Consider the following 26694-nt stretch of genomic DNA (forward strand, 5'->3'; position numbering starts at 1 on the left):
TCTCTCTCTCTCTCTCTCTCTCTCTCTCTCTCTCTCTCTCTCTCTCTCTCTCCCGATTCTATCGATTAAAAAAAAAGCATGAGAAAATATAGATATTAAAAAATTCCTTCATCCATTTTTGCTCATAAATAAAAAGTTGAATGACGAACGAAAACTGACGCGCTATTAATCTTGCGATTTTGACGCGTCACGATCATATATTGACATTTTCAATAGTCGCTACGTGCATGAAAGGAACAAACAGCCGTTTTTTATTTCTTGTCTTCACACACATCACGATACGGTTCTACCGGTTCTACCGTCGCCCCGGGAAAAGTTTCGTCTCTTTCTTTTCGTCTTCCGTACTCTTCAGTGACCCTATTTATACAATAACGGGCCTGGACCACTTACGAAGCGCTCTAAATAAAGATAACCCGTTATTGTAATTTTCATCATGCCAGGAAGCTTGCTGCGTAAGAGAGCTTCTGAAAGTACCACATAAAAAAATATATATACATATACATATTATTGCAACATACTACAAATTCCGACACGGTTAACTGCAAAAATGCATGCATTGCCTCCCGCGGCATGCAGAACATCTCATAAATTTTTAATAAAATCCCGCATTATTCACTATTCTCCTTTGAAGCTCGTTGAGAGACGTGGGACAGAATCGTTGTATTTCAAAATTTCGTTAAAAATGTTTCGTACATAAAGAAGTAAAAAACGAAATGAGCTACAAAATATTTCTATATTAGCCGCAGTATCACGTTTATATACAATATTTCTTTAACACTTTTCGCAAGTTGATTAAGTTAATCTTAACGTAAAATAATCTTGACTTGATATAAAGTTTCTACGAAACGCCTGCAAGTACGAACATTAACTTCACATATGAATCATTTTGCAGTCTATATATTCAGAGCATCGACGCGGAACGTTACTCCTCGTGGCGGAGCGCGCGGAGGTTCGCTAAGAGGAGCACCGTTCACGGATCAGAAGTCGGTCATTTGTTCCACATAATATTCAAATGAGCCGCACCTGCCGCAGCCCATCGGGCGGCTTAATCCGAATCCAAGAGAGAGAGATAGAGAGAGAGATCGATCGCGTCCTCGGCTCGGGGAGATTCGCCGCGATTATGCGAGACCGTGGCCGATTTATCTCATGGCTCGCTGGAGAACGAGAGAGCCATGAGCGTGGCGCGGGAAATAACTATTACCCTTGACCATGGTGCGCAGCACCGAGGCTATATCCCGTATGCCAATAGTAATAATGGGCGCACGGTGTATCCATTTGCCTTTTTCATTTCGTCTCGCTTACGGGAACGGCCGCCCGCCAGGGATCGTTTAATGACATCATGTTGCCGGCGCGGCGCGGTGCAGCGCGCGGCGAGGCCGCAGCATCCCAGAATTCAATCGTATTTTTCCCCGTACTCTACTCGCGCCGTACGATCGCGCAATTTCGAACATGCACGAAATTGCAACCGGCAAGCGACAATGACGGCGGCGACGTCTGTGCGCTGAATACGCGTCTCGGATGCGCTCGTAAGTCGAGTGTTGTAGTCCGCGTCTCGGATTCTATTACAGGTGGAATAAAGCCACGGTCTGCGCGACCCCATATAACATTCCGTATTAAAGGCAGGAATTGCCTCGAATAAGATTTTAACAAAAACCTCGACGATTATAACAGTTGAGGGAATCTTATTTTCGAAAATAAAGTAATGAATCCAGTCAGCTAACAGAATTGCATCGTTAGCGCGGTAATAACGGTATCATAGTTATATAAAATTATTAATTTTCTGATATATCAACTTATCAAATTAAAAATCGATCATATATCGTGATTTAATATTATCTATTTTTATTAGTTCATTTTTATTTTTGGCAAGGTAATCAAATTGGCATCGTGAGCCTACATAAAATTATAATGCAGCGCAGCACACGGCAATAGTAACAGTGTAATAACTTAATAGAATCGATTCTGAGAAGGAGTCGCTTAAAGTGACGGTTAACTGATCGCTTACAAGAAGCCATGACCAGAGGCGGCTCTAAAACTAACGAGGTTCCAGGATGAAAAGTGCCTATTGTGCCCCAGCGTGAGACCCCCCTACGCATGTAAGGCCCTCGCAATGGACCTCTCGCAAAAAAAATCGCTTGTTTCAATTTAGCCTAAGGAGACCATTTATCGCGATCCACCGAGGTCTATGCACCAGTAAAGTTGAGTTCGCTTAGTTCTAGCCCCACGGCAGAGCTTGCTCGCAGCTACGATCAGCGTACAGCGTATATACCGAATAAAATTCCGAGTAAGGTACAATTAAATTAAGTAACACCGTATCGGTGACAGAAACGTGATCCAGCTTACAATCGCGAGACTGGAGCCGAGTCTGTTTCTATTTTTCGAACGCTTCGAACGATCCACTCACCGTTGACAAATCGCCATCGCCATCGCCGATACTCGGACTAACGCGAATCAACGCGACAGCCAGGAACGCTTCTATCGGATTGAGAAGCTTCATTGTCGGATTTGCGATGAGTCACGTTCTGTCGACAGCGCGTCTCGAATCCGATCCCATACACGTCTCTCTCGCATCCTCGTTCAGAGAGGCGCGTCGCCGAGAAATCCGAAACGTTCAGGAGACGTGAAAGATCTTTTCGGCGACAATCGCAAGAAAGATACTTCCTAGGAATCTCGAGAATTAGTACATAACGAAGTGCGGTGACCGTAAGGTGTATTCCTCCCTATCGTCCCACCATGCAATTGGCAATTCCCGTTGCCGATCTCGTCGTTCCGGGCCTGAATCCTTAACCCGCGAGCTGTTAACTGCGCGCTCGTTACGTTACAGCATTCCTCGCGGGGCCGTATAAATCACGCGTCTTTTAATCGACCGGACGACATACCTCCTCTCAACTCCGCTCGTGCGCCTTAAACCGTTCGAGTGTTATATTAGACGGTCGCCAGGAATAATTGAGAAATTATATATATTCTTAATACTCTTGCGTCTGCTGGCGACTGTTGGCGAAATTAAATTGTGAACATTTCACCGAGGAATATAAATTTTACGTAAACAAGATGTGATATATTTAAAACATCGAGAACTCCTTTCCATAAATTTTATATGCACGACGATGTCTCCGGTTACATTATTAATAAGTATGCCGTCGACATTTTCACATCTTCATCGTTATATTCTCCATGTTATTTCAAAGCGTCTTTCATTATTGAGAGCTCTATAAACAGTTTGAATATCGAGCAGCGCGGAGTCGGTTTAAAATCTCATGAACGAGCGATGAAACGGGCAGAGAGCAAATCCAATATTTTGTTACCGAGCTATCGGCGCGCTCGAGTTATCTCGCTATATTTCAACGCGGTAACATCGATTGGTGGGGTACGTGCTTTACGTAACGCCAGATCATTTACATCGGTATCGGAAACCAACGGCGCGGGATATTGCGGGATCTTCGTGCGCATCGGCAAACTCGTCTATTTTCGCCCTATCTGGACTATATGTTCGCGCGATCGATCATGCGTGCGGATCGGGCTGCGAAATCGTCGCCCTCGGGCTTTCCGGAAACCCCGGCTGTACTCTGCAACCGCGCTTTTTTTTTCACCGATAAAATCGCCGTGGATTATCCGAGATTAACGTGCAAAATTTTCACAAGAAGTCGGGGGAGAATTCTGTATTCTTCGGCTTTGATATCTCATCGCGACCGAGTCACGCCGATATCCGTCCGATATTGTTGCGCGTTGTAGGCGGAAGCGCCGACCGATCTCTGTAATCAACGTTTCGCGACACGCGTTCTCCGCCGCGAAGGATTACGTACGCCAGGCGTTCCGGAAGTTGCCCGCTTCCTCTCGCGCAAACAGCCGTTCATCGCGGTTCGGCATACGTAACGGGTGATTTTTCTTTTATTTATCGCGCTTCTATTTTTATTCCGTTAATCGTCAGTTCACCAAATTTGTATTTTCTTAACGATCTCAGATTCTCAAACGTGCAACCTGTTATCTCCTATAAGACGAGTTTGTCCCGATAAAATATAAATTCCGACAACGCGAAAGAGAGTGAAGAGTGATGAAATTGAAATATCAATTTTTCTCTATCCTCGCGTTCGTTCGTTCGTTCTTCACGGTCCACCGCTTGTCTCGTTTCGACAACTCGAGGCAACTCGAGGGACTTCTCCACCCACATCAGTGCCAACGCACTCCGGTGGAAACGCCTTCTAACCGCATTTTAATACCGTTCGTTTGACAAACGTCCGTCTTTCTCCCCAAGGTTCGTCGTTAGTCTCACGTAGACTTAACGAGGAAAGAATTCATACACGAGCGGACCGTTATCGCGCGTATGCGTCCCCGTCAGGTATTATTCTAACATTTTATTCTTCGATGCAGCAACGTTTTATTCACGGAGCTCGAAGCGCCATTAAAAAAAAAACTTCTCGATGGTGCGTAATAACCGTCCGCACAATGCTGTTGCTTCGGCTGTATTAATTAAGCGTATATTCTTTTCATCGCGTTCTATTTTGATTTTAATTACGATTACACGGTTCGCGTTCCGTGAACGAGGAAGGAACTTTCTTCGCGCGAAGCAACGTAACGTGGCACCCTTGACATTGGAAATTTTGTAACAAACGTGTCGATTCTCACTCGTACTTTTTTCTCGCGGAGGGATATTCGTGATTTATCATACAATATACTCGAGAAAGAGGGGCTCAGATCTCGCTCCTCACGATTGGATGGTTCTATTGAACTTTCGCGCTGACACGGCAAGACGGCGATTTGAAATCCATGCCGCGATGCACACGCATGCACGGCGAAACGGATACACTATTGATGACGTTCCGGTATCTCCATACATCATACGTCCGATCGGTCAGCGCGATCATGCTATTTCCCGGTATCGCGATCACCCGCGACGAAAGGATTCGCCGCGGCGCGTTACACGCGAGATCGGCCACGTCGCGTCGGCACTACGACGGGGAAATCGAAAATTCCGTGCTTACGTTACACGTCCCGAAGCCGAATGGTGACTAATGCCGGCGAGTCCGCGGCTCTCCTATACCTCACGTATACCTAGACCCGCGTGCAACACGCACCGCTGCATATAAGTCCCGTCCATATATCTACTGCCCACCTTGCGTTTTCCTCGCGGTTACCTACCTTGGCGGCGCGCAATTTTCTTTGTTCGGGCCCACGGCCCCGGCCAGCGCGGCGGTGACCACGTTTACGCGAAACTGTGCCACGACAGATAAGATTAAAGATAATTAGGGAACAGTCGGGAAAGAGACATTAGCACGTCGGTTGACGCGAAGAAAAAACCGAGACTTGTCAACGACGCTTTTCTATTTATTTCTTGATTTAATTATTGTTATAGGAATTTGTTGCTTCTTTTTACAGATGTAATGTTCAATGTTAATGTAATTAGAATATTACTGATAATCACAATTAATATCAAATAATATCTTTACTGTATTTACCATAATTTTTATGGTAAAACCTTGTTAATTGCGCTATGGTCAATAATTATTGCCGTATATTTAGTTTAAACATTTTACATATTATCATAAACATCAGAGCTAAAATTTATTGCTAAAAATATTCATTACGCTGAGCCAATGTAATAAATTTTTTCAAATAAGATCGTCGTTTATGGAGTGCGTTTGAACAGCCACAATTATATAGTGGTGCGCCGGCAATATTCCAATCAAAATATACGATAGTTACCGACCAGAACTCCCGTGGCCGTCCAAACCGCTCCGTGTGTTAACATAAATAACAAAATGCATGGCTGCCCGATGCAAATGAAAACATAAATGCCACGTTCGCAGCCGATGCGAACTCGCGCGGTTTTTATCTGACGGCAGACTTTTGCGTCGTACGTCAGAAGTGACTTATCGACTGCCTCGCTTCATAAAACCACTCGCACGTGAATAGCTCGTGTAGAGAACAATTCTTAATGCGAGCGAGGAGCACGACCACCGCGAGTGTGTGGCAATATAATCGCGGCGCGACAAGCACCGTCGTAAGAATATAAGCAGACGGTGTTCGTTGTACAGTTACAAAGTATTGTTCCGCCATACGCCGCGTACGGGTCGCGGTGGATTTGACATTTTATATCACTTCCTGATTATATTATCATAACCCCCCCTCCCCCCCCGTAGTATGTGTGCGCGCCGCACGTAGGTAGCATGTTACGTTACGTTACATTGCGCGATACTCGTTGCGCTCGCATGGCACTTATGACGATTCGTCACGGCGATCGAACAATCTCGCGCCGCGATTGCGTGGGTGTCTAGTGAATACGCGATATTCGCTAATGAGCATCTTACTTTCACTCACGCGAGACGAGATTACGCGCGGTCCATTAGCGATTGCGTTAACGGTCGCATTCGCGGCTGCTAGATCATATACCGATCGAAATGACTCTTGCATCGCCTGCTTGGAATTTGCTTCTCGTTCCAGATTGGTGATCGGCAAACTACGAGCCAGTCTTATTTTTGTATAGCTCGCGCGATATTATTGTTGCTAGAAATTAAATTGAATAACTAAAATTATTATTATCTAAACTTTATTAATATAAAGCTTGTGGAAATTTGTTTTCTCTCCGGTTATACAGTACCTACATAATATCCTCTTGGCCCGCAAAGCCAATATTTGTTCTAGCCTTTTGCAGAAAAAGTTTGCATCTGCTGTCCTAGATTCATACCTTTAACTACAAATTCGCTACGCGGAAGCACTGGCCCAGTACTATTCTCTTCTTTTTTTTTTTTTTTTTAAATAAAATATAAGTTTTTAGCTAATTATATTTATTTATTCATTTGATAATCTCTGGTGTGATGACAGACAAAAAAATCGCTGGTTTTATTTATTATATGTTAGGGAACACTGCAATCGGACCTGACATATGAATGAATAAATACACGGAGAAAATTTTATAGTAAATATTACTATGGTGTCGCACTAGCTGCGGACCATCGAGGAATTTCAAGTTAAAATACTATAATTATTGTTTTAAAAACGATTAAATAACGTAATTTTTACCATAAACATAGTAATTTAACTTAAAATTCTTCGATGGTCTGCAGCTAGTGCGACACCATAGTAATATTTACTATAAAATTTTCTCCGTGTATGAGTGTTTAAATATGAGCCAGGCCATGTTTTGCGATACGTCTATGAGGACGCTGCAACCTGTAATTCTCGTCAGTAGAAAGTCCGGATTACGGTGCGTACACGGCCGATAAGTGTCGCGTTATCGATTGCTCCGTGATCCGGATACGAGAAGCGCAATTTGCGAGTTCTAATCCGGCGGTAGCACGGCCCGCGTGTACCTGTGCAAACCGAACAATGTCGGGTTTGGCAGAGGCGATATGCAAATAGCTACAAGCTACAAGCAACGGCGATCCATAGCCTAGCTAATCTGGAGGGAGGAGGGCCGAACGGTTAATGCCTTACGGTACCGCGAACGATACCGCACGCGTACGTATCAAACGGAAAAATTGTGTTATTCTGCACCGGTGTGCACCGTTACATGCGATCCTTTCGCTATTTCGCTGGTGAATTTGACCGCGAGATTGCGCGAAAACATCGCATCGGAAATATCGCAACTCGCATAGTCGAGTTGCTATCTGCAAACTATCTTTACTCTGGTTGGCTCGAATCACCAGTATACCCATTGAACTGCAGATATCGTGGAATATATAGAAGGTATACCATTTCTCCTGCATTTATTTTTATCTGCGAATTTTTCGATCAACTCACAATCAGATGGTAACTTTTCATTTACAAACATTTTATCACATAAAAAAATCATTTAATTTAAGAGTACACGTCTATAATTTAGTGATTTTTGTCTCTGCATCTCTATTGAGGAAGAATTAATTTTAAATCGATAAAGAAACTCGTAAAGATATAAAAAGGTATAACAAAACCTGAAACCTCTCGTAGAGCTTCATAAGCCTCACATTTTCCTTGTTTATCTGCAATATTCGCTCAGCTTTATACAAACTTGTACACGTTTGAAGTACTTCGACGCAGCATGCTTCTAAATACGCGATTGATAGGAGTAATTAATTACTTAGACGCATGGATTATCTAAGCCGGGCGCGTAACTGTAATTAACGACTTGTCCGTCGCGCGCTGTTTGCGCACTTGTGCGAGACCGCAGAATCGATTAGTACCATTAAAATCATTAGACGTGAAAAAGGTCGAACACGCATCTACCTGGCCAGCGTGGTGCCGTTGCCGGTCGGGTTGTAATACCGTTTAGCGAAATGCACGCCTGCATGCATCAGGCCTGTACGTATATCAGTTTCTAATCTGCGACAGAGCACACGAGACGTGTTTCGTACACGAGGATCGTGTGTGCACGGTAACGAAGCGTGCACGTTGCACGCGCGTTCATCGCGCCACGCATATAATTATGCACGCGCGCGCGCGAATGTTGGAGTCCTCTCGGAATTATTGCGGTACGTTCGCGTGTGAATTACCGCTGAGATACCTCCTTATGGGATAATACAAATGAAAGAATTCAGGAATATTGCCTTAATGTATGTCGCTTCTCATATATTGCATTCATCGACCTTAATATTTCTCATAAATGGGCAATCAAGATAGTTGAAATTGTACTGCGTATACATACGGCACTGCGATGATCGTTATATAATTTTCACATATTTCTTTATTCTCTTCGATCAATTCCAGACAGACTTTACATTAACAGAATTAATTCAAAATTTGTATACATATACAAGAAAGTATAAAATTATGCACTTTTAAACATTTTACATTTTTTTCCAGGAAAGGAATTACGATTTGACATTGCAAGATAGTATATCTCTAAATTGTTTGGTATCTTCTTGAAAAACATCCTGTATACTTATCTTGAGACAAACTCGAACCGTAAAAAATAAAAAAGAAGCTCGCGTGAAGAATGACGATATCGTAAAAGGTAAGATTACGTTTTGAATTGAGAGGGCCTTCGAAAGCCCGAACTAATAACACTCAAGCGAACAAGCAGTCGTGTGAAGGAGAGGCGCGATATGCTAATACAAATATGGTTTTCCGACAGATAGTCAGTCGTTGTGACTCATCGGTCAGTCCCTCGTTCTGTCCCCATCCCTCGACCCACACGACCTGACCATTGACCATCCCACATCCTCCCATCGATTTGCCTCGTACCCATCCATGGCGTATTAAATTAAGGAAACACGTGCATTTATAAACCGATTGACTTACACCAGCACGCGCGCGTGTTCGTCGATTGCAGAGCCGCAACTGCAAGAATAAGGCGGTTGATGAAAAAATCGACGCGCTCTCCCGAATACCGAGATTTAAGCGACGGCGCTAAAAATGCTCCGGATCGTCGTTGTAGAGTGCTTGTATACACGCACATGTTACTTGTGCACGCCAGCAACGACCGAATAAAAGCAGCACAACCGAGAATCGGTCGCAACAGGTGTATGAAGTATGAGTTACGTATAACGTAAATACCACATGGATGATACATACGATATATATACACCGAAGTGGACAACACGAAGAATTCTGTCTTGTCTACCGATCAATTTGCAATAGAAAGATTTATCTTTGAGGAAAAATAAAGAAAAAATTGTCGAATTGTAAAATTTTATTGTACGTTCAAAAGTTTTCGTTCCGTTCTATTGATACAAAAATTTTTTCATCAATAGAAATGCAATTTTACTACCAAAATAGACTGTAATAAAATACTAAGATTTACTTTTATCGCATTCCTTTATTATTCTTCGCACAAAATTAATATTCCGTCTGTGTTATACTAATATTTCTCGAACTGAACCTGATCATCTATCTTAAAAGACGACACAGTAATTTACTAGACATCGTAAATGATTACCGTTATTTCCTCGTTATTTGTGCAAGAATCTTCTTGTTGTCGTACGGGTTTTCAGCTCGATGTCGCGTAGCGTAATCGCAACATATCATTGGTCGAGCTCATCATGCTCGATTATCATACCCGACAGATATGTACGCAACGGTATACGTACGACAACACGGCCAACGATTTATAAGATACATGTTTAGAAGATACGTAAACAGAACTGGACTGACAGATTAGAAAATTCTAGATAAAACAAAAAATTTTTTGTTTTCGTAGAAAGAAGATATTTATTCGATAAAGATAAATTATAATTATCTCGAACAAATTATAACACTATTTCTACGTAAACTTTTGTTCCAAGACAAACTTTCAATTTTCTGCTTTTCTATTTCGTATCAGACAATGTTCTTATTTAAGAAGCTACCGATCGTATTTCTCCTTCGAATTCAAGCTATAGCCCTTAGAACCGTTGCATTAGATCGCTAGATCTACATCTCTATCTCAACGCTTACGTCAACATCATCGATTCACTTAAACTCGCTTCTAATTCCGATAGCTGCGATCAATTAACGTGATTAGCACAAGGTCGAAACTCACCGATGCCAAGATGGTGACGAGATAACGCTGAGTCCTTTCGTAGTCGAGCGTTCGATTAACCGTGACCTGTCCTTGGTGCGGCAGGTTGATGCTGAAGTAGCCGTATCCGTCGACAGTGGTGATCCGGTTGCGGCCGACACCCTCGTTGCTGCCGATTCTACTGCCGTCACCAGGTGCGATCGAGTACTCGACAATGCCATTGACACCGGCGTCGGCGTCCATCGCGTCGATGTTCTTGAAGATCGTCGAGCCGACCGGAGTGAGCTGCGGAAACAAAACGAACGAACGAACGCGTGGAGATTATTTTCAATATAATAATTTATCCATGTCTTTCGCGCCAAGGAGGAAATGCACCGAGGCGAGATGAAAACCGCAGCTTTCCTTCCGCGCTTCCAGCTGCGATGAGAAATCGCCCGGGCAATATATGTTATATTCCGCCGCGCGGAATCGAGCGGGATTAAATTTATGCGGCGCGCTTTACGCAGTTTCAGGGGGATTCTGGTTAATTGAAGGCCGCCGGGGTCAGACACAAGCCCTCGGTCGTTGGGTTAAATAATTCGACCGGGAAAACACGCCGAGTTGGAACAGGCCGAGCAGGTTGTTGGCGCAACGTAGGTACGCGCGCGAGAGGATCTATACAGGATATACAGGGCGAGACCTCGCTGGGAATTACACGAAAATAATTCAACGGCTTTTTGCACGCAGCGAAAGCCACGCGCGTTTCCGATTAATCCAGTAAGATAAGTCGGCGACTACCGTGCGACGCGACCGGAAAGTATAAGGTATTCTCGTTTATAACGCGCGATCAGCTCTTCCTGCTTGCTTTACGCCGATATTGGTTACATCTTCGCTTATCTAACGGGACCAGGAACCTCCTTCGAAATACTGCACTTAACCCGCGTATCTATCTCAAAAATAGTTCTTTTACGATAAAAATCGCCACGGCTACGTAAAATGGCTACGAATTCCGTACATTATATAGTAAACGGAACGATAAAACCGAGTTTCTCTCATACACGTTTTTAAAAATTAATCCAACATCTTTAATTTCAACTGCAGTAAATGTAATGTATAAGAGTAACAGCAGTGAATGGAATATATTCATATGGGACTTGAAAGCTAGAGAGGAGAGTTAATTAGCATGTCCTCAAGATTAAAAATAAGCCAACCATAATGACGTTCCCACGGAAACAGTTCAAACATATAATAATCCTGGTCGTTAGCTACGGCTACGAAGTAGCGAGGAAGTCGTCGCCCTTCGTTTACTTAGCAACGTGGCTAATTTCCGCGAGCTTTTTGACTGGTTGCTAAACGAGCGGAGGTAAGAAAGCGAAGGTGGACCGTTTCCGGCGCTCGCAATCATTTTTGCTATCCCAAGAGCGATTATCACCGCTTGTTCTCGCGTGTGTCCTCGCGACAGTACCGGTTTTACCCGCTCTCACTGCGGATTAATTAGCTCGAGCGCGAGCCGACGATCTCGAACTCGATCTCCCCGCGCGAGGAACTCCCGCGATTCCGCAATTATGCACGGCAGGTGGAGCAAAGGTTGCGCTCTCGCCGAGATATTTCGCCAGTTTCCACGGTAAGAACCAAGACAAAAGCTTCGTTAATTAGACGATAATCCGGAGCAAGTTAAGATTCTCTTCGCGAAATCGTCTCAATGCGATCCTGTATTCCAATAACAATTTATATTTTATTTAACTAAATGAAAAGAAGATCGGGATGGGAAATCGGAAGACTATCACGGAGAAAAAAATCTTACCTCTGTGGTATGAGCGCTTTCCATGCATAAAAAGCATGTAGCGGCTGTAGCGCTGCCTTGCATCAAACGCATGAATTTGTCCGTTTAAAGCATGAAGTAGGATATTATCCTTGCCTTAAACGGACAAATTCATGCGTTTGATGCAAGGAAGCGCTATGCTTTTTATGCATGGGAGGCGCTCATACCACAGAAGTAAGATTTTTCTCTCCGTGATACAAAGATTTAATTTTTGGAAAAGCTTAGCATGATTTATTCTTCTTGCATTCAATTATCCTTTTAGATCTATTCAATATGCCATGTGAAACGTCCGGCACCAAAAGGCGCGCGTCATTCTCAGCATAACGGATCACGGATGCAAAAGAGGAAAAGATTATCGCGGCTCTGACCGACCATCGAGGGCCGTCGATTTCCCGCCGCGCTACGTTACGAATAGTTCTCGTCCACTTAGCGACGTGACGAATCATCTACTTTCTTCGAAGACTTCACGCTGACTCGACGATGGTGCGGGATAATAGAGCGCCCACACTCGCGCGTCGATGACTAGCATTCGACACACTTTTAATTTCTATAAAAATTCCGTCACACGTGGAAAACGTCCGGCGCCTCGACGAAAGTCGCGACGCGACGCGAAGCACGATCGAGAAATCGACGACCGCGTTCGCGATGCATGGAGGAGAAAATGACTTGTCGACAGCGCAATTCTAACTTCTCATCGCAACCGCTATTATTTTTCGACGCAGTCCTATAGTAATTTCAATAGCAATGTTCGTCCTACACAATTCCACTCAATTAACGTTCATCTTGCCGGAATATAATTATCGAACTTTCGCACAGCGTTAACTGCAGTCTTTTATCCGTCCATCATATTTAGACGCATAATTATACAACACGCATCCCGCATTATAAGTATAAATTTCCAACTACGCGTGCATGCCCGTACAACGTAGCGCGACTCATTATAAGTATAAATTTACTCCAGCGCAACGCATGCCGTGAATTACCGCGTTATGCCCGCATTTTCGCGCTCGGTGTTCTATTACTTCCTTAAAACAAAATGCATTTTCCAGTCACCGGCAGCGCCCAATCTCGCAGCATCTCGCTCGCTTTATTACAAGCGTGAGGAACACAGTGTCGACAGAAAAACTATTGATTGAAGTTAATTACGCGACTCGGAAGATAATTGAGCGGTGTTTTATGGTTGCACAGGTATATTCCATTACGAGATAAAAATGAAGATGATGAAAAACTAGGTTTCTTTATGGGGAAAAACGGTTCGTCTAAGTTCTTACCTCCGGCACAGTAGTCTCGTACGGCGTGTTAATGAATTTCGGTGCATTGTCGTTAATGTCGGACACTCTCACAATCACCGGAATTGTCCGCTTCTTGTTGGTCAACTTCACCGTGCAACTCAACTGAAAAACGAATGAACATTCATGTCGGAGAGTAAACATAAAAATTTGACAACGTTCTCGACGTCCATATAACGCTAGATGCCACTAAACTGTTACTAAAGGAAAATTTGATAAAAAGGATTTTAATAATGGATATATTAGAGGATTTATATACATATAAAGAAAGTTAATAAACTAAAAAGTATTGCTGCGATAAGATAAGATAATTATCATGTAACTACACTAAACTTTTACAGAATTAGAAATTAAGTAATCCTTATTATTAAACACCTGTATTTAATATTTAAGAGCGGTAAAGTGTGAAAAACTATTTCTGAAACGACCGACGTTCCTTCGACCGAGTGAAATAATAAATTAATTAGTCTCACTCAGATTAGTCTATTTTGATCAATTTAATTACTATTCGCAGTAGATTTCTATAAATTAATCGAAATGCACTCCGCATTTCTGCTTCGATCGAGCTTAATCTCTGTATCTATCTGCACATTTCTCGGTCTCATTAGATCTTATCCACCCGTTTGATCAGTACGGGTTCTTGAAGTGTTCGATGCGGTACTCTAGACCTTTCACATTCCTCGCCCGATAGTGTCATAAGGCACAATGTGCATGTACCTACAGTTTCGCGGATGCCGAACGAGTCGGCGGAGAGAACGGCGTCTTCGAATCGCGAGCGTAGTAATCAGCGAGCAAATTATTTTCGTATAATTTATGTAATGAATACGTAAACTAATAAACTAATAAACTATTAACTAATAAACTAATAAACTATTAACTAATAAACTAATAAACTAATAAACAATAAACTATTAATGAATAAACTAATAAATATTTAAAAGAATATTTATTTAATACAAGAGGCATTTCTGTTTTAAAAAGAAATAAACTGTTCCTTTACTTCTAAAAAATAAGAAAAAATATATTCTTGTATATAAACGAATTATTGTTATTTATAAGAAAAAAATGTGTCGTAAAAATCAACTTGGTTTCTAAAGAACAAAGTCATACTTCTTATATTTGAATTTTGTAGAAATAAAACTATATTAACTATTAACTGCTGCGCGATTTAACAACAAATGCAGAAAATTATTGTGGATTTTGTAACTTCCTTTCAATGTTCTCGACAAGCTGCCAGCTTCCGCTTTCGCAGTGAGTTTGCAGCTCGTTGACGGCAAAGAAAATAATAAAACATTTTACTGGCGGACAAGAGATCCTCTTCCGAGAAGCAGAGGAAGTTTTTGCGTGCAAAAGAAACGGCATCGTTCTTAAAAGTGCTAGATACTCGTGAGGTGAATTAGACGTTTAGACGTTTAATGGTCAGTATAAAAAGGAAAAATTCACTTGAAAGGAACCGAACAATACGATTTTTTGCAGCTGTGAAGACTATAACTCAAGAAATATTGACACCTTGGTAGTGAAAGCTATTATTATATGCCTTCTAATATTTGTAGTTGAGAGGAATGATGATGATATCTTTCTCTGTAAGTTGCTTCTATCTCTCTGCAGTATTTTCATCCTCGTTATTATAATACGTATTATCTTTCGTTATATGTACGTTCGTTTGAAAGTCACAATAATGGGAGCGCATTCCATTTACTTGATCGCACAATGTAATTCGTCCAATTTCTTAGATGTAGATTCAAAAGCAATCTCGCGCGCAAAATAGTGGATTAATGTCAGGATTATCGTCGTAATAAATGCCGTTTCGTGTATAAATTACTGTGCATAAATACAAGTATGAGAAAGCACACACATATTAAATCTGAACTACAAGTGATCTCGTTCTTCGAGGATTGGAATCTAAGAAGATATGCATATAGAGAGAATGTAGCGCTACCGTTATAATAATCCGCGTAACAATCTTTTAATGTTTGTTCCACTTTTAAGCCTTACGAAACCGCAACGGGGTTATAGCCTATTACGGCGAATCCTATTACAAATTAAATATGTCAAGCAGATTCTTGTAATCTTGCAAGATTAAGATTGTTTTTACCTGAAAGACCACGTGCGAGAGATTTTCGTCGTCTCTGTCCAACGGCTCGAGAAGTTGCAGTTTCTTGCCGTTCAGCTTGAAAAGAGGAATTTTCCTTCCAGGGAAGATAAGCTCCAGCATAGTCTCGTTATAGGGATCGCCGGACACCGGAAGCTCTTCCGGCACGGTTTTCTGATCGATCGCTGAAAAAGGATAACCGGCGAAAGCGATTACCGTCGGGCACAACGATTTATCTTATATCTGGGGCATCGAATAAATGGAAGTTTCAATAAACTGGAAATATACCAAACTCCGCGCGACAATATATTCTCGATCGTTTGTTTGCGATATCAAGTGAACAATAATACATTTTATGGTTATGGAGAATTGCAATTTATAAATTGCCAATGAGATTGAAAATTATCAACGAAAGCGAAAATTAAAATTTTTAATTAATGTATCCTGTGCAAAAGAAATTATGAATAAGCCAATCATGAAACACGATAACGATGATATGAATAGCCATTTCGAGAAAATCGTTTTATTACTTGTATAATAACACTTCCTCTCTCGAGCGAAGATCAACCCGTCTTCATTCTCTGTAATGAATGCTATCTTGGTGGGCTGATATGTTGATCGGGCAGTATCTCATTAATGAAAGCCAATACAATTTAATTGCAACGTATTGACTATTTTACTTTTCGACTATTCCTTTTCTCTAATTTTCGTCGTCATTCTTCATCGTTGTAATTACTGTTGTTTTTTTTTTACCGAGAACTAATTAAGCTTTCTATTGCTATACTGTCAGACGTCGTCTCTTGAAATGAATTTAGCACAGCGTCGCTTATTTTTATATAACTTTGAGTCTCAGAGATTTTCTGATTAAATTAAATTTGCTTTTCGCAAATCTTCATTTCAATGGATTCAGAGAGTTTTAGCATCTTATTTCTATATATATATATATATATAGATTTTTTCTTTTTAGACCCCAAGATTCTCTGTGTAAAGGTCTACATTGTTTAATAAAATGCAGATTACTTTGTAGCGTGTGCGACAACATCGAATGGTTGTTTCCGTGAAAACGAAAATATATATAAATGTCGAAGGTAAATAGAAACGCTAATTGCATTAACTGCTTTTAAAGAACAGTTTAAATTAACTGATATGAATATAATAAATCCGAGTGACGGATAAAGATTAAATTCTATTCCACTTTTATTCCCTCTAGTTTCTTTTTGCACAGAATATGACAATCATTTCAAGACTTAATGCATTATGATGGAAGGCATTTATTATTCATTCGTTCAAGATACAATAACGAAGCCATTTCTCCGTCAAAATAGAACCGCCGACAATGTCGTCGTGCATTATACATACGGCGGAGAAAGCGAGTCACTCCGATCCTCGCAACGGATCGGAACATGATTTCCTCGAGAATACTAGGAGTTGACGTGTGGATTCTGCGAGAGTTATCAGTCAGCTCGACCGATCCGCCAAACGTAATTTCCGCATAATGAGATGCCGGAATTGTGACATTCGGTACACGATCTCAAAACTAAATCCGCTGACTCGGGAAACGATCTATTTGCGAATGTAAACGCGAAACCTTCGAGACCGCGTTCAACACGACCAATGCGATATGAACCGAAACTGAGATCGAATCAGCTATATATCAGTTGGCAAGTGAGGCACAATTTACGATGTGGAAAAATATAATGACTCGAATATAGGAGAATAATAGATGTTACTCGTAGAAATCAGTACAAAACTTTTCCCACGATGAAAAGATACACGTATGCCTCATTGCGTTACGGAACAAGCTGACATAAAAAGAATTACTAAATAATGTTATGTCTCAAACAAATAATAAAATAGTCATGGAAAGATGTAGAAAATATCAAGAAATAGAGACTTATACTACTTATATGACAGAATGGGTTTTGTTTCTCAGTTGTAATCTATTATAATCAATTGTATTTCTAAAATTTAATACTTTCAAATAAGGATACGTATGGATTTAATTAATGAAAATGTTTAATGTACGATAAATTTAAATAATTTACACATCGCACATTTACCATTTCCTCTGCTTTCTTCTATATCGAGGATGATATTCGATTGTCCTGCTTCCACCTCGCATAAACCTGAAATATAAAACATACGAAGATTATAAAGAAATTAACGAGGTTTTAGATTATTTACACTATGCACAACCCTATGTTTAACCCTACATTATTTGCGTGATATTTTTTTAACGTAATTACTTGCGTGGGGTGTATTTTGCATCTCAACATTTATATCTCAATTTTCATTGTTCTCTCTTTAATGACTTAAGTTAAATAAAAGTTGATAATATTCTATATATCTTTTAGATAAAGATATAGTACAAAAGTTCTTCTTTAATTATAAAAAAATTTGCGCAGGAAATTAGTTAATAAAAAAAGTTTTGTTGTGTGAACTCAGATTTCAAAAGGTGAGGTGTACTTTCTATATATTTCTATCCCACACAAGAAATGTAGGTTAATTAAATTCTGAGCTAAACAGCAGCCTTTATTTGCTTTATACTTATTATAGCAAAATGGTAATTAATTAATTTGATTAATTTGATTAATATTGGCAGAGAAAAGTAGTATTTTAATATCGTAATTGTATGCTATTATTTTTTAAAATAATAGTTTCGTATTATAATATGTAAAACAATTTTACTTTAATAAAAGGTCTCCCATTAATTTCATAAAAGCTTCGATTGCTATTACTATTAACTAATGTTTTTCATTACAGTATGTATGCAACATTGAGGTTTTATTTTATAACGACTCAAAAAGAGATTTATATTGTACTTATAATATAAAATATTATATATAAATCGAAATATATATGTGTGTGTGAGTGTATGAAGACTAACAACATAATGCTCTAATAGCTGTTCAAAGATAATAATAACTCTAATGACATCTATTACTTGTAATTATGTATTTACGTGACATCTGTACAGTAAATATATGAACCGTTTTTCACGGTGTCGCGGACTTTGAAGCATTTATAGTTCGTTCAACTAGCAAGGGCAATCAGCCGAGCAATAGAGCGAACCGTTACGGCTATATATATTTTTACGATAAGAATAATATATCGTTTTTTGTGGCGTGTACGAACAGCGAGTGCTCTAATTTTGTTCACGTGCTAGTAAAACCGAGCAGCAATAAAAAGGCGTGAAGCAATTGATTGTCGCTCGTACAACAAGCAACCGCCCAAGGAATTTGCTCGCAGGTGCAAGTGGAAAAAAAAAATATATGTATATATATATATACTTGTTCTTCATTTAATATTCCAGTGAGTCTGAGTTACATTTTAACGTGTCATTTTATTTAGCGAGATATATATTTAATGTAAAAAAATATAAAAAATATTAAAAACCGGCATCTAGTTAAGAAAAGATCCTCTGTGTGCGACTTCTTGAAAATTTCGTGGATTTCACTCGTAGATAAAGCTACTTCTCGTCCGTATGCTCGCAGTTATGACATCCTATCGAGATCAGTACGCAACTGATGCGCAATTTCCGCGTGTCATTAATTCTGCGAGCTCATCAGCACGCCCGCGCTCTCTCAGACAGGTGCGAGAAATCCGCATGGCCGGAAACGTGACGCGCAAAACGCTCGCAACAGGAGGGAAGATTCCTCGACGAGTAGTATACGCCAGCTGTTACGAAAGGGACCGGTCGACGACCGATTTTTGTCGCGGAGTCTTGCAAACCGGATGAATTAATCGGATTGCACGTTAACGAACACGAGGGCCTAATTACTGACACGATGCCATTACCGATGCATATGTGGGTTCGTTATGTTGCAAAATGATTTGCAGCGTAACATGATAGTCCTACGTTTTAAACGCACCTCCCGCTCTTTCCTGACTTAATATCCTTGTCACGGCAGTTAAGTTAAGCGAAGGAACGATATTACGACGTCACAACAATTTCTTTACAAGTTAAATTACAAGAGTTGAAGATAAAATTATTTCTCATGTCATTACTGTCTTATCTTATACTGTCTTATTAGAAATCTTCGATTTAAACAAACGGTAAAAACTTGTGTTATAATGCAAAATAGTAACCATAAAAACCGAGTGTGAATTATTATATGGTGTCCGAAAAATGCGGAAAATGCGTAAACGCGAAGGAGCAACAGGTCGCCGCGTCACTTTTAACGCGCGAAGCTGACCACGCGAATTCTCTGCGCGATCTGAGATGTGTTCCCGTTGCATTCACGTTTCATTTGCGAAACGTCATGAATATCGAATTGTAATGTAGGATGCGGATCTATTTTTCTGCTGTCGCAACATAATCACACATCACACAAGCGTCACGTGCGACATAGAAAATGTCGTGTAAAGTGCCACGCGATCGTTATATTCTAGTGATCGTTATATTAACGCGAGCTTAATTGTAACGTGCTTTCGCGATATTTTCAGATATATATGAATGCCACGAGAAGCAGCAATGAAGAATAAAAAGAGAGTATACAAGAAGGTCATAAGGCAACGGCAAAATAACCCTTAGGTGAATATTTCATAATCTATTTTATTACTCATTACTGGAGAAAATAATTACTTATTATTAAATGATTTGCAATTAAAAAGTAATACGGCGTGATCTGGCTGTATAATCGGCTCAGATATTTATTTAGTTTTCATCAAATTATATTTCAATTTGACCAATTTTCTAAATATAATTTCACAATTGTATCAATCTTTAATATTTCAAAGCAAATGCATCTGACTTGTATAAGCTGATCGAAATGTCCCTCCTCCCCCCACACGATTTAATCGTAAGGATCGAAACGAGGGAAGTGTCTGAATTTTAAATCAATTACGTTTCGTCTTGCGTCTTGCTCAATGACTTGCTTATCGGACGATGATTATTTCTTAAAGAATGCTCGAGTTCAAATGCGACCCAGCGTCACGGATTATTCGATTTGAAAGTAATTTGTCTCTATCGCTTTGCGCAGAGCACAGTGTAGTACACGCGAATGTTGTTTCGCGTACTAATATTGTTTCGTGTGACTTACATAACGGAATACGTGGATAATTAGTTTTGCGGTCGATCGCGATATTGCCTCGTGAGTGTGCAAGGAAACATGAGAGGCTTGAAAGACGTATAACATTAAGTTCGTCAAACATCAGGAGTGTCGTATCGGTGAGTGCATTTCTCTTTTAGCTTAAGGTATAAAGATAATGGATCTGTGAATATTACATTTAGATATAAAATTCCACAGATCCATTGCCTCGAAATGGATGGGCTATAGGACAAAGTAATATAAATGTTTAATCCTAGAACACGTGTAACCATCTATCGATCCATTGTGCATGCGAGAATGCACACAAACAGAGCTAAGAGAATGAAGCTTGTTATTATCGACGTATTATTGATCGATTTGGTCATTTACTTGCACATCTAAATGTTATTACGCAACAGAATAATAATAGCTAGGAACATGAATTGTTTATAATTTTATTCCTGCAACTTTTACGCTCATCTGCCGGTGATAAAATCAGCAGTAGAAAGAGTCTTTCTCCTTTCGTACGTACTCTGGCTGGAAGCCAAGATGGATATAGAGCGGCAAAAGATAAGTCCAATCTGGCCTGAGTTGGCAAAGATTGCAAAAGTTCTTGACTAGCGATTTTTGGAATCGCTATGCGACGAAATAAACAACAATCTTCTTCAATTTAATTTAAAAAGTTTTTAATCGAAATGGTTTTACTCAAATTTTTTCAATATAAAGAATAGAAAGAAAGAAAATAATATTTCACAATTATAGATATGTATAATATATTTAAATTAATTTATTTAAAATAACACAAGCAATTATAAATTTAATTTATTTCTAATAAGTTAATTTTAATTTAAGTTTTTATTGCCGAATTCATATTAATAGTTTAATTTTACACATATTATTTAAAATAAAATAAAACTATGTAATATTATATTTTATCATAGAAGTGCGCCAAATTTTAATATAGATCGTCTCAAAATTTATATCAGTTTTATATATCAATTACACTAAAATACTTAGTATTCATGTCAGGTTTTGACCTTTATATCATTATTTACATAGAAGATAGCATTTATAACAGTTACAATTAATCAACGTATTTAATCAACTTAAATCCAAAATTTGGATAGATAACACCTTAATAGTTCACACGATCTCTTTGCTCAATATCACATGTTTTGGCATATCGTCGTTCGTCACATTGCGAAATCGAGCCATTTACACACGAACATTCGTCATCGTCTGGCTAGTCACGCGCAACATTCCCTGCCGAGCCCTCGTAAAGTCCCCCCTCCCCTCGCGTAAATCTTTCGTGACAGCAGGCCACTACCAGGGAACCCCGATCATTTCTTCCCGCATAGAAAGTGATCGCGGCATTAGAAAGTGCATACTGCAAGAGAACGAAAGACATCGTGTTGATTGCGACCCATATTTCCCATCCGCCCGCGAACAACGTATCCTCTATAGCTGTTCTACAAAGGTTCTAAGTGACCCATTAACCAACAGGCAATCGCATCTAAAACACACCTTTGCCGCAGTTCACGATCTCGTGTAATTTGCCAGCGACGTTTCCTTACACGCAGATTATTGGCTTTCAAGCTGAATTCAGAGCATTGTTTAGTCAAAACTTCTGCAAGCAGTCGCTTAAATCACGAACGTACAACGTAATACGCATTGAAATAAAAATTGATATCTGGCAGCGTGCCATTAACGATAGCTTGATGGCTATAAAGCAACCCGTGTATATATACACGATCAAGTTCGGTCGTGGGAATCGATACTGAAAGTCACAGGCGGTGCCCCCGTCGGTCGGAAACTTTTTTTTCTTCTTCTCAATTTAATGCCAAATCCATTACTGAGAAAATTCTACTCTGGTGTGTGCGCACTTATTGGAAAAAGTTTCGCACCATCTGGATTTCCGCGAGGCCGTATGTGGGTATCGCCTTACGTAAAAGGGGAACAATCTGTAAAGTGTAAACTAAAATGGAAGTTAACAGCTGACTCGCTTAATATAGAACGGTAAAATGTAACATCTGGAATAAAATAATATTTAAAGTGCGCGGATACGTGACTATTACATTTTACACGAGTGATGTAAAAAGCGTAAGCTTACCATTTTCCAGAAAAAATGGACCTATTATCCGAACAGACGTATAGGACAATGCAGGAAGCGATCGTTCGCTAATTAGTAGGTATAGGCTTTTCACGTTGCCAAACGCGCATAAAGTACCACCTTCGGTCCGCGATGAATCACGTTTCTTCATTTCGCGTTAAACCGTCGCTTTAGAACGCCGCGAGAGAACCGCGCCTATATCTCTCGTCTACGGACAACGCGAATTATCGGCGTCGGAATGTACATTTTATCCCGCTAAGCCGTCTACACACCATTCTCTATCGCGCGCGCACACCTTCTCTCTATCTACATATATGTAGCCGTTCGTTGCGCTCGCCACGGCTTACGCCGAGTTTATCGATTCCTCCGTGGATTATCCGTAAAGCTTGCATTTAATATTCTTCTTTCATTTTACGATCGTAAAGTGAAAAAAATAAGGGAAGTCGGAGCGTAAGAAACGAGAGTTGCGTCGACGTACTCGCGAGACGCGCGGATGATTAAAGCTTAATTACGTAACGGCGGTAAATCAGATGCGGTTGAGAAGCATGAATAATGCGGGCTCGCGATTCGACGTATTGATATAATACAGGATGTAGATCGCTCTCGCGCGGTACGACAGTTAAAAGCCATCGGGGTAGAGAGCTCACACCTCCGCACGTGCCGTCGATCCGCACGCGCGTTTATGCCCAGCGACAACGATAAAACAGAGCTTGCACCATCAACCGTGACATAAGTAATTGGCAATCAGCTGAGATAGATTTACGCGTGTGGGAAGCCACACGGTCCGACCGTGATTGACTTTTACACACGAGTCGTTTTACTTCATTTTATTTCCGCTTGCTCTTTCTCGCCAGCCGCGAGGGAACGTTTCTTCGAGCCGACATCTTTGTAGAATTTTTAGAAACAATTTTCGGTTACGTCATTAACCCTTTGCTATTCTATGTTCGATGCGACATAATATTTTGAGGCAGCTTATCGCATAATTCTTCAAATATTTAAATCTGATTATAATCGGTAAACTATATTTTTAACATTTCCATAAATTCTTCCAAAAATTCTTTAAATAATAAAAAGTCTTTGATTCATATTAGACCAGTCGATTAAATGAAATTGAGAACGAAATACTTGATTTTCGTTTATTTGCGAAAAATAGTTTCAAATTGCAAGAAGTTAAAAAATATTTTCAGCAGTAATAAGAAAAATAAGCAATTAATTGCAGTGATTACTTACCGACTTTAGAATGGACGCCCCGAAGATGTAAAATCACGCACAGCAAACACCAAAACCAGCGCGTCATTGTTGTTGTCTAAAAAGAAAAGACAATATCACTATATAAAAATTAACTGCAATATTATTAATATTTCAATTACAATGCGCATGTAATTGGGCAAATCGTAAATTGCTAGATCGTGAAGAGACTCGCGCGTAATCAGCACGTCATGAGAGCAATCTCTAGAGAGATTATATTCATAAGCCATGCTTTTAACTGCCATCTTTTGATCTTTAAGCTTTAAGTAGCAGCCTCTTTACTGAAACATCGTGAAGCACGAAACACTTTTTGCCATAAACTCGCGGTCGCGAATTATGCAACCCGTTTTAGCGCAGAACTGATAACAAGTGACGTCTTTAAACGCGCGTTGCATAATCTTTTAGCTCTGAAGAATTGCTGCAGATAAAATAAAACTTTCCTTAATTAAACTTTTTTCCATCATCGTTAAGTTACTTTTGAATCTTGGAAGTAATTCGAGAAAGATCAAGATGGGATAAAACCTTGATTCTTACTTGAAAATGTTTCAAATTACGTAATAATTTATATATATATATATACTTTCACAATTAACATATTTCACATGCGTTTTACATTTTCGATGAGCAAAGGCTACTCACTTCGGATGAACGTGCGATATGCTAATCTCCGATATTCCGGAGCGATTATCGATGCGGAAGGGAATACGGGTTGGAAATTTAGCGGAACGGTGCACAAGATACGGACAGAAGCTTAATGGGGGCGTATCCTCTCTCACGTGCGAAGACGCCGGAAGAGTCTCTCGCGCGAGGACCAGCGGGATCGATAGCGCGCGGGCGGCTCTGTGAGGTCTTATGCAAATGCGCCGCGCGTGTAATAAGGCCGTGTGCCAGCGTGAATAAAATTCCGAACGAAAGGAAACAATGTTATCGGCTTCGCATGATCTCGCGTATACGTCGTAGTCGCGCTCTTGAGTCTCATCCCGCATTCAGGATAGGACTCTCTGCCGTCGCCTCTCACCCAAACTTGAGTGCTCCCGCAGGGATGACTGATCCCACGCAGTCATTTGGGCTTGGCGACCTATCTACGAGCCCGGGCTCGACACACCATGGACACTCACGCGTATACATCGCGTGCATTCAGACATTATACGTATTTTCGTATAGGCACACAAGCGATAATGCGATAAGCGTTTGAGGAAAAGTGGAAACAAGATATTAATTCAAGAATAATAAAAATAAGAGTAAGAACATGAAACTCACATACGTCTATGGATAAAACGTAGGAGGATAGCGAGAGCTCACATGCTCATTTTTTATTTATTTATATATCTTCTATAATAATCTAATTAAAAAGAAAATTAAGAACACGCGCGACTGTTCTCATCAACGTACGCGCAAAGCACAATGTCTCCTTCTTTCATAATCCTACAATAACTTGTGAAAAAGAGGCGCATGATTCGCGCTAAAGATCCGGGAACGTACGTTAAAAGATCCCGTACACGTTGCGGGAATTGTAAAAACAATCGCGGCCGTGTAATAACTGTATCTTCTTCTCTATTCAATTATGAATTATTCCACGTGTATTTACGGGATATTACGAGCTGAGTAATGCTAACAGTCTCCATTTCACGGGCTCTTCTAATTCTTTCGTGCTAAGGCAATCGTTACACGTTTCCCAACGTGACATGAGAAAGATATTGCGCTCACGTTCGCGGCGGATAACGTACGTGTCCATGATTTCGAGCGAATGTAAGTGGACAAAAGTCCGAAAATCGAGATGGAAAGGATTGAACAAGCTGCCGCGGTTCCGTGTGGCAAAGGATCTCGCGTGTTCGCAAGCCTCGCTTTAGATCGTGTAGTCACCTCGCACTCAAATTAGACTATCGCCTGGAGCGTCGTTCGTGCAACTGTCTCACGTGTGCAAAAATCTCCCGCACATGCAACAGTCATGCATTCACATATTTTAATCTCACGCCAGACTCTTGTAGTCTGTTATCTCGGGTGGCCCTGGAGGTTACGATTTTCCCGTAGAAAAATAAGCTAGCAAACAAGATTGCAAGGAAACTTGTCCGGCGAGAATTGCAATTAAAATTTAATAGATTTCTCGCTTGTAAAAGTATATATGGCTTAAAATCGTCGTGGAATCTCTAAATCGAGGCAAACGAGTTTTCGGCATCGTTCGGTGTAAACGCTAGAACGTATAGAGCGGAGCAAGAAAAGGCCATCTCGCGAATTCCCGCGGCCGAAAGAAAGCCCTATCCGATACCATACGTAGATACACTTACATGGCGGCAAACCATTCATCGAATTTTTTCGCTCGCGGTTACTAAGTTTCCTTTCGAAACGCGTTACGAACAACGGAGCGGCTTTTCGAGGGCGCGCTCGCGCGCGCGCGCAATATTCTCGAGAGTAAAAGAAGATGCCGTAATTGATGTAACGAGCGGCAACTCCATTCACCATACCAGGATAAGTGGGATCGCGCAAGTGCATTCCATCCGAGTTTGCGGTTTACAGCGGAGGTTTACGATGAAAATTTTCTTCCGATAATTTCGCGCTTCGATCTTCGTTTACGGGGGGAGAGGAAAGGGAAGGATCCGCTTCTTCTTACGACGCGCGGTCTTTTAACAGGATCGTCATGATGGTATGTGAGAACGGTAGACCGTGTTAAAACAGAGACTCTACTGGCCTACCGTAATTCTCGCGAATTACATAA

The 26694-nt window shown here is 40.6% G+C and overlaps 1 protein-coding gene across 5 annotated transcripts in view; it reads right to left on the reverse strand.

The window, feature by feature from the left end:
- Positions 1–24192, reverse strand: part of LOC112452891 (cadherin-99C) — a 36436-nt gene extending 12244 nt beyond the window's left edge. The window contains exons 1-6 of one of the 5 annotated variants that reach the window (XM_025013328.1): positions 24104–24192; positions 23964–24039; positions 17654–17719; positions 15597–15778; positions 13484–13606; positions 10433–10696 (exon numbers count right to left, since the gene is read on the reverse strand). In XM_025013328.1, coding sequence (XP_024869096.1) covers positions 10433–10696; positions 13484–13606; positions 15597–15778; positions 17654–17719; positions 23964–24039; positions 24104–24112 — 720 coding nt within the window. In that variant the 5' untranslated portion in view covers positions 24113–24192. Of the gene's footprint in view, positions 1–2404; positions 3028–4629; positions 4974–10432; positions 10697–13483; positions 13607–15596; positions 15779–17653; positions 17720–23963; positions 24040–24103 lie in introns of those variants that run through there. The other 4 variants (XM_025013331.1, XM_025013333.1, XM_025013332.1 and 1 more) reach the window with 4 other exon arrangements.
- Positions 24193–26694: the final 2502 nt, after the last annotated feature.

The sequence above is a fragment of the Temnothorax curvispinosus genome, unplaced genomic scaffold (genome assembly GCF_003070985.1).
Source record: "Temnothorax curvispinosus isolate PA1 unplaced genomic scaffold, ASM307098v1 QBEX01003805.1, whole genome shotgun sequence".
Lineage (NCBI taxonomy): Eukaryota > Metazoa > Arthropoda > Insecta > Hymenoptera > Formicidae > Temnothorax > Temnothorax curvispinosus.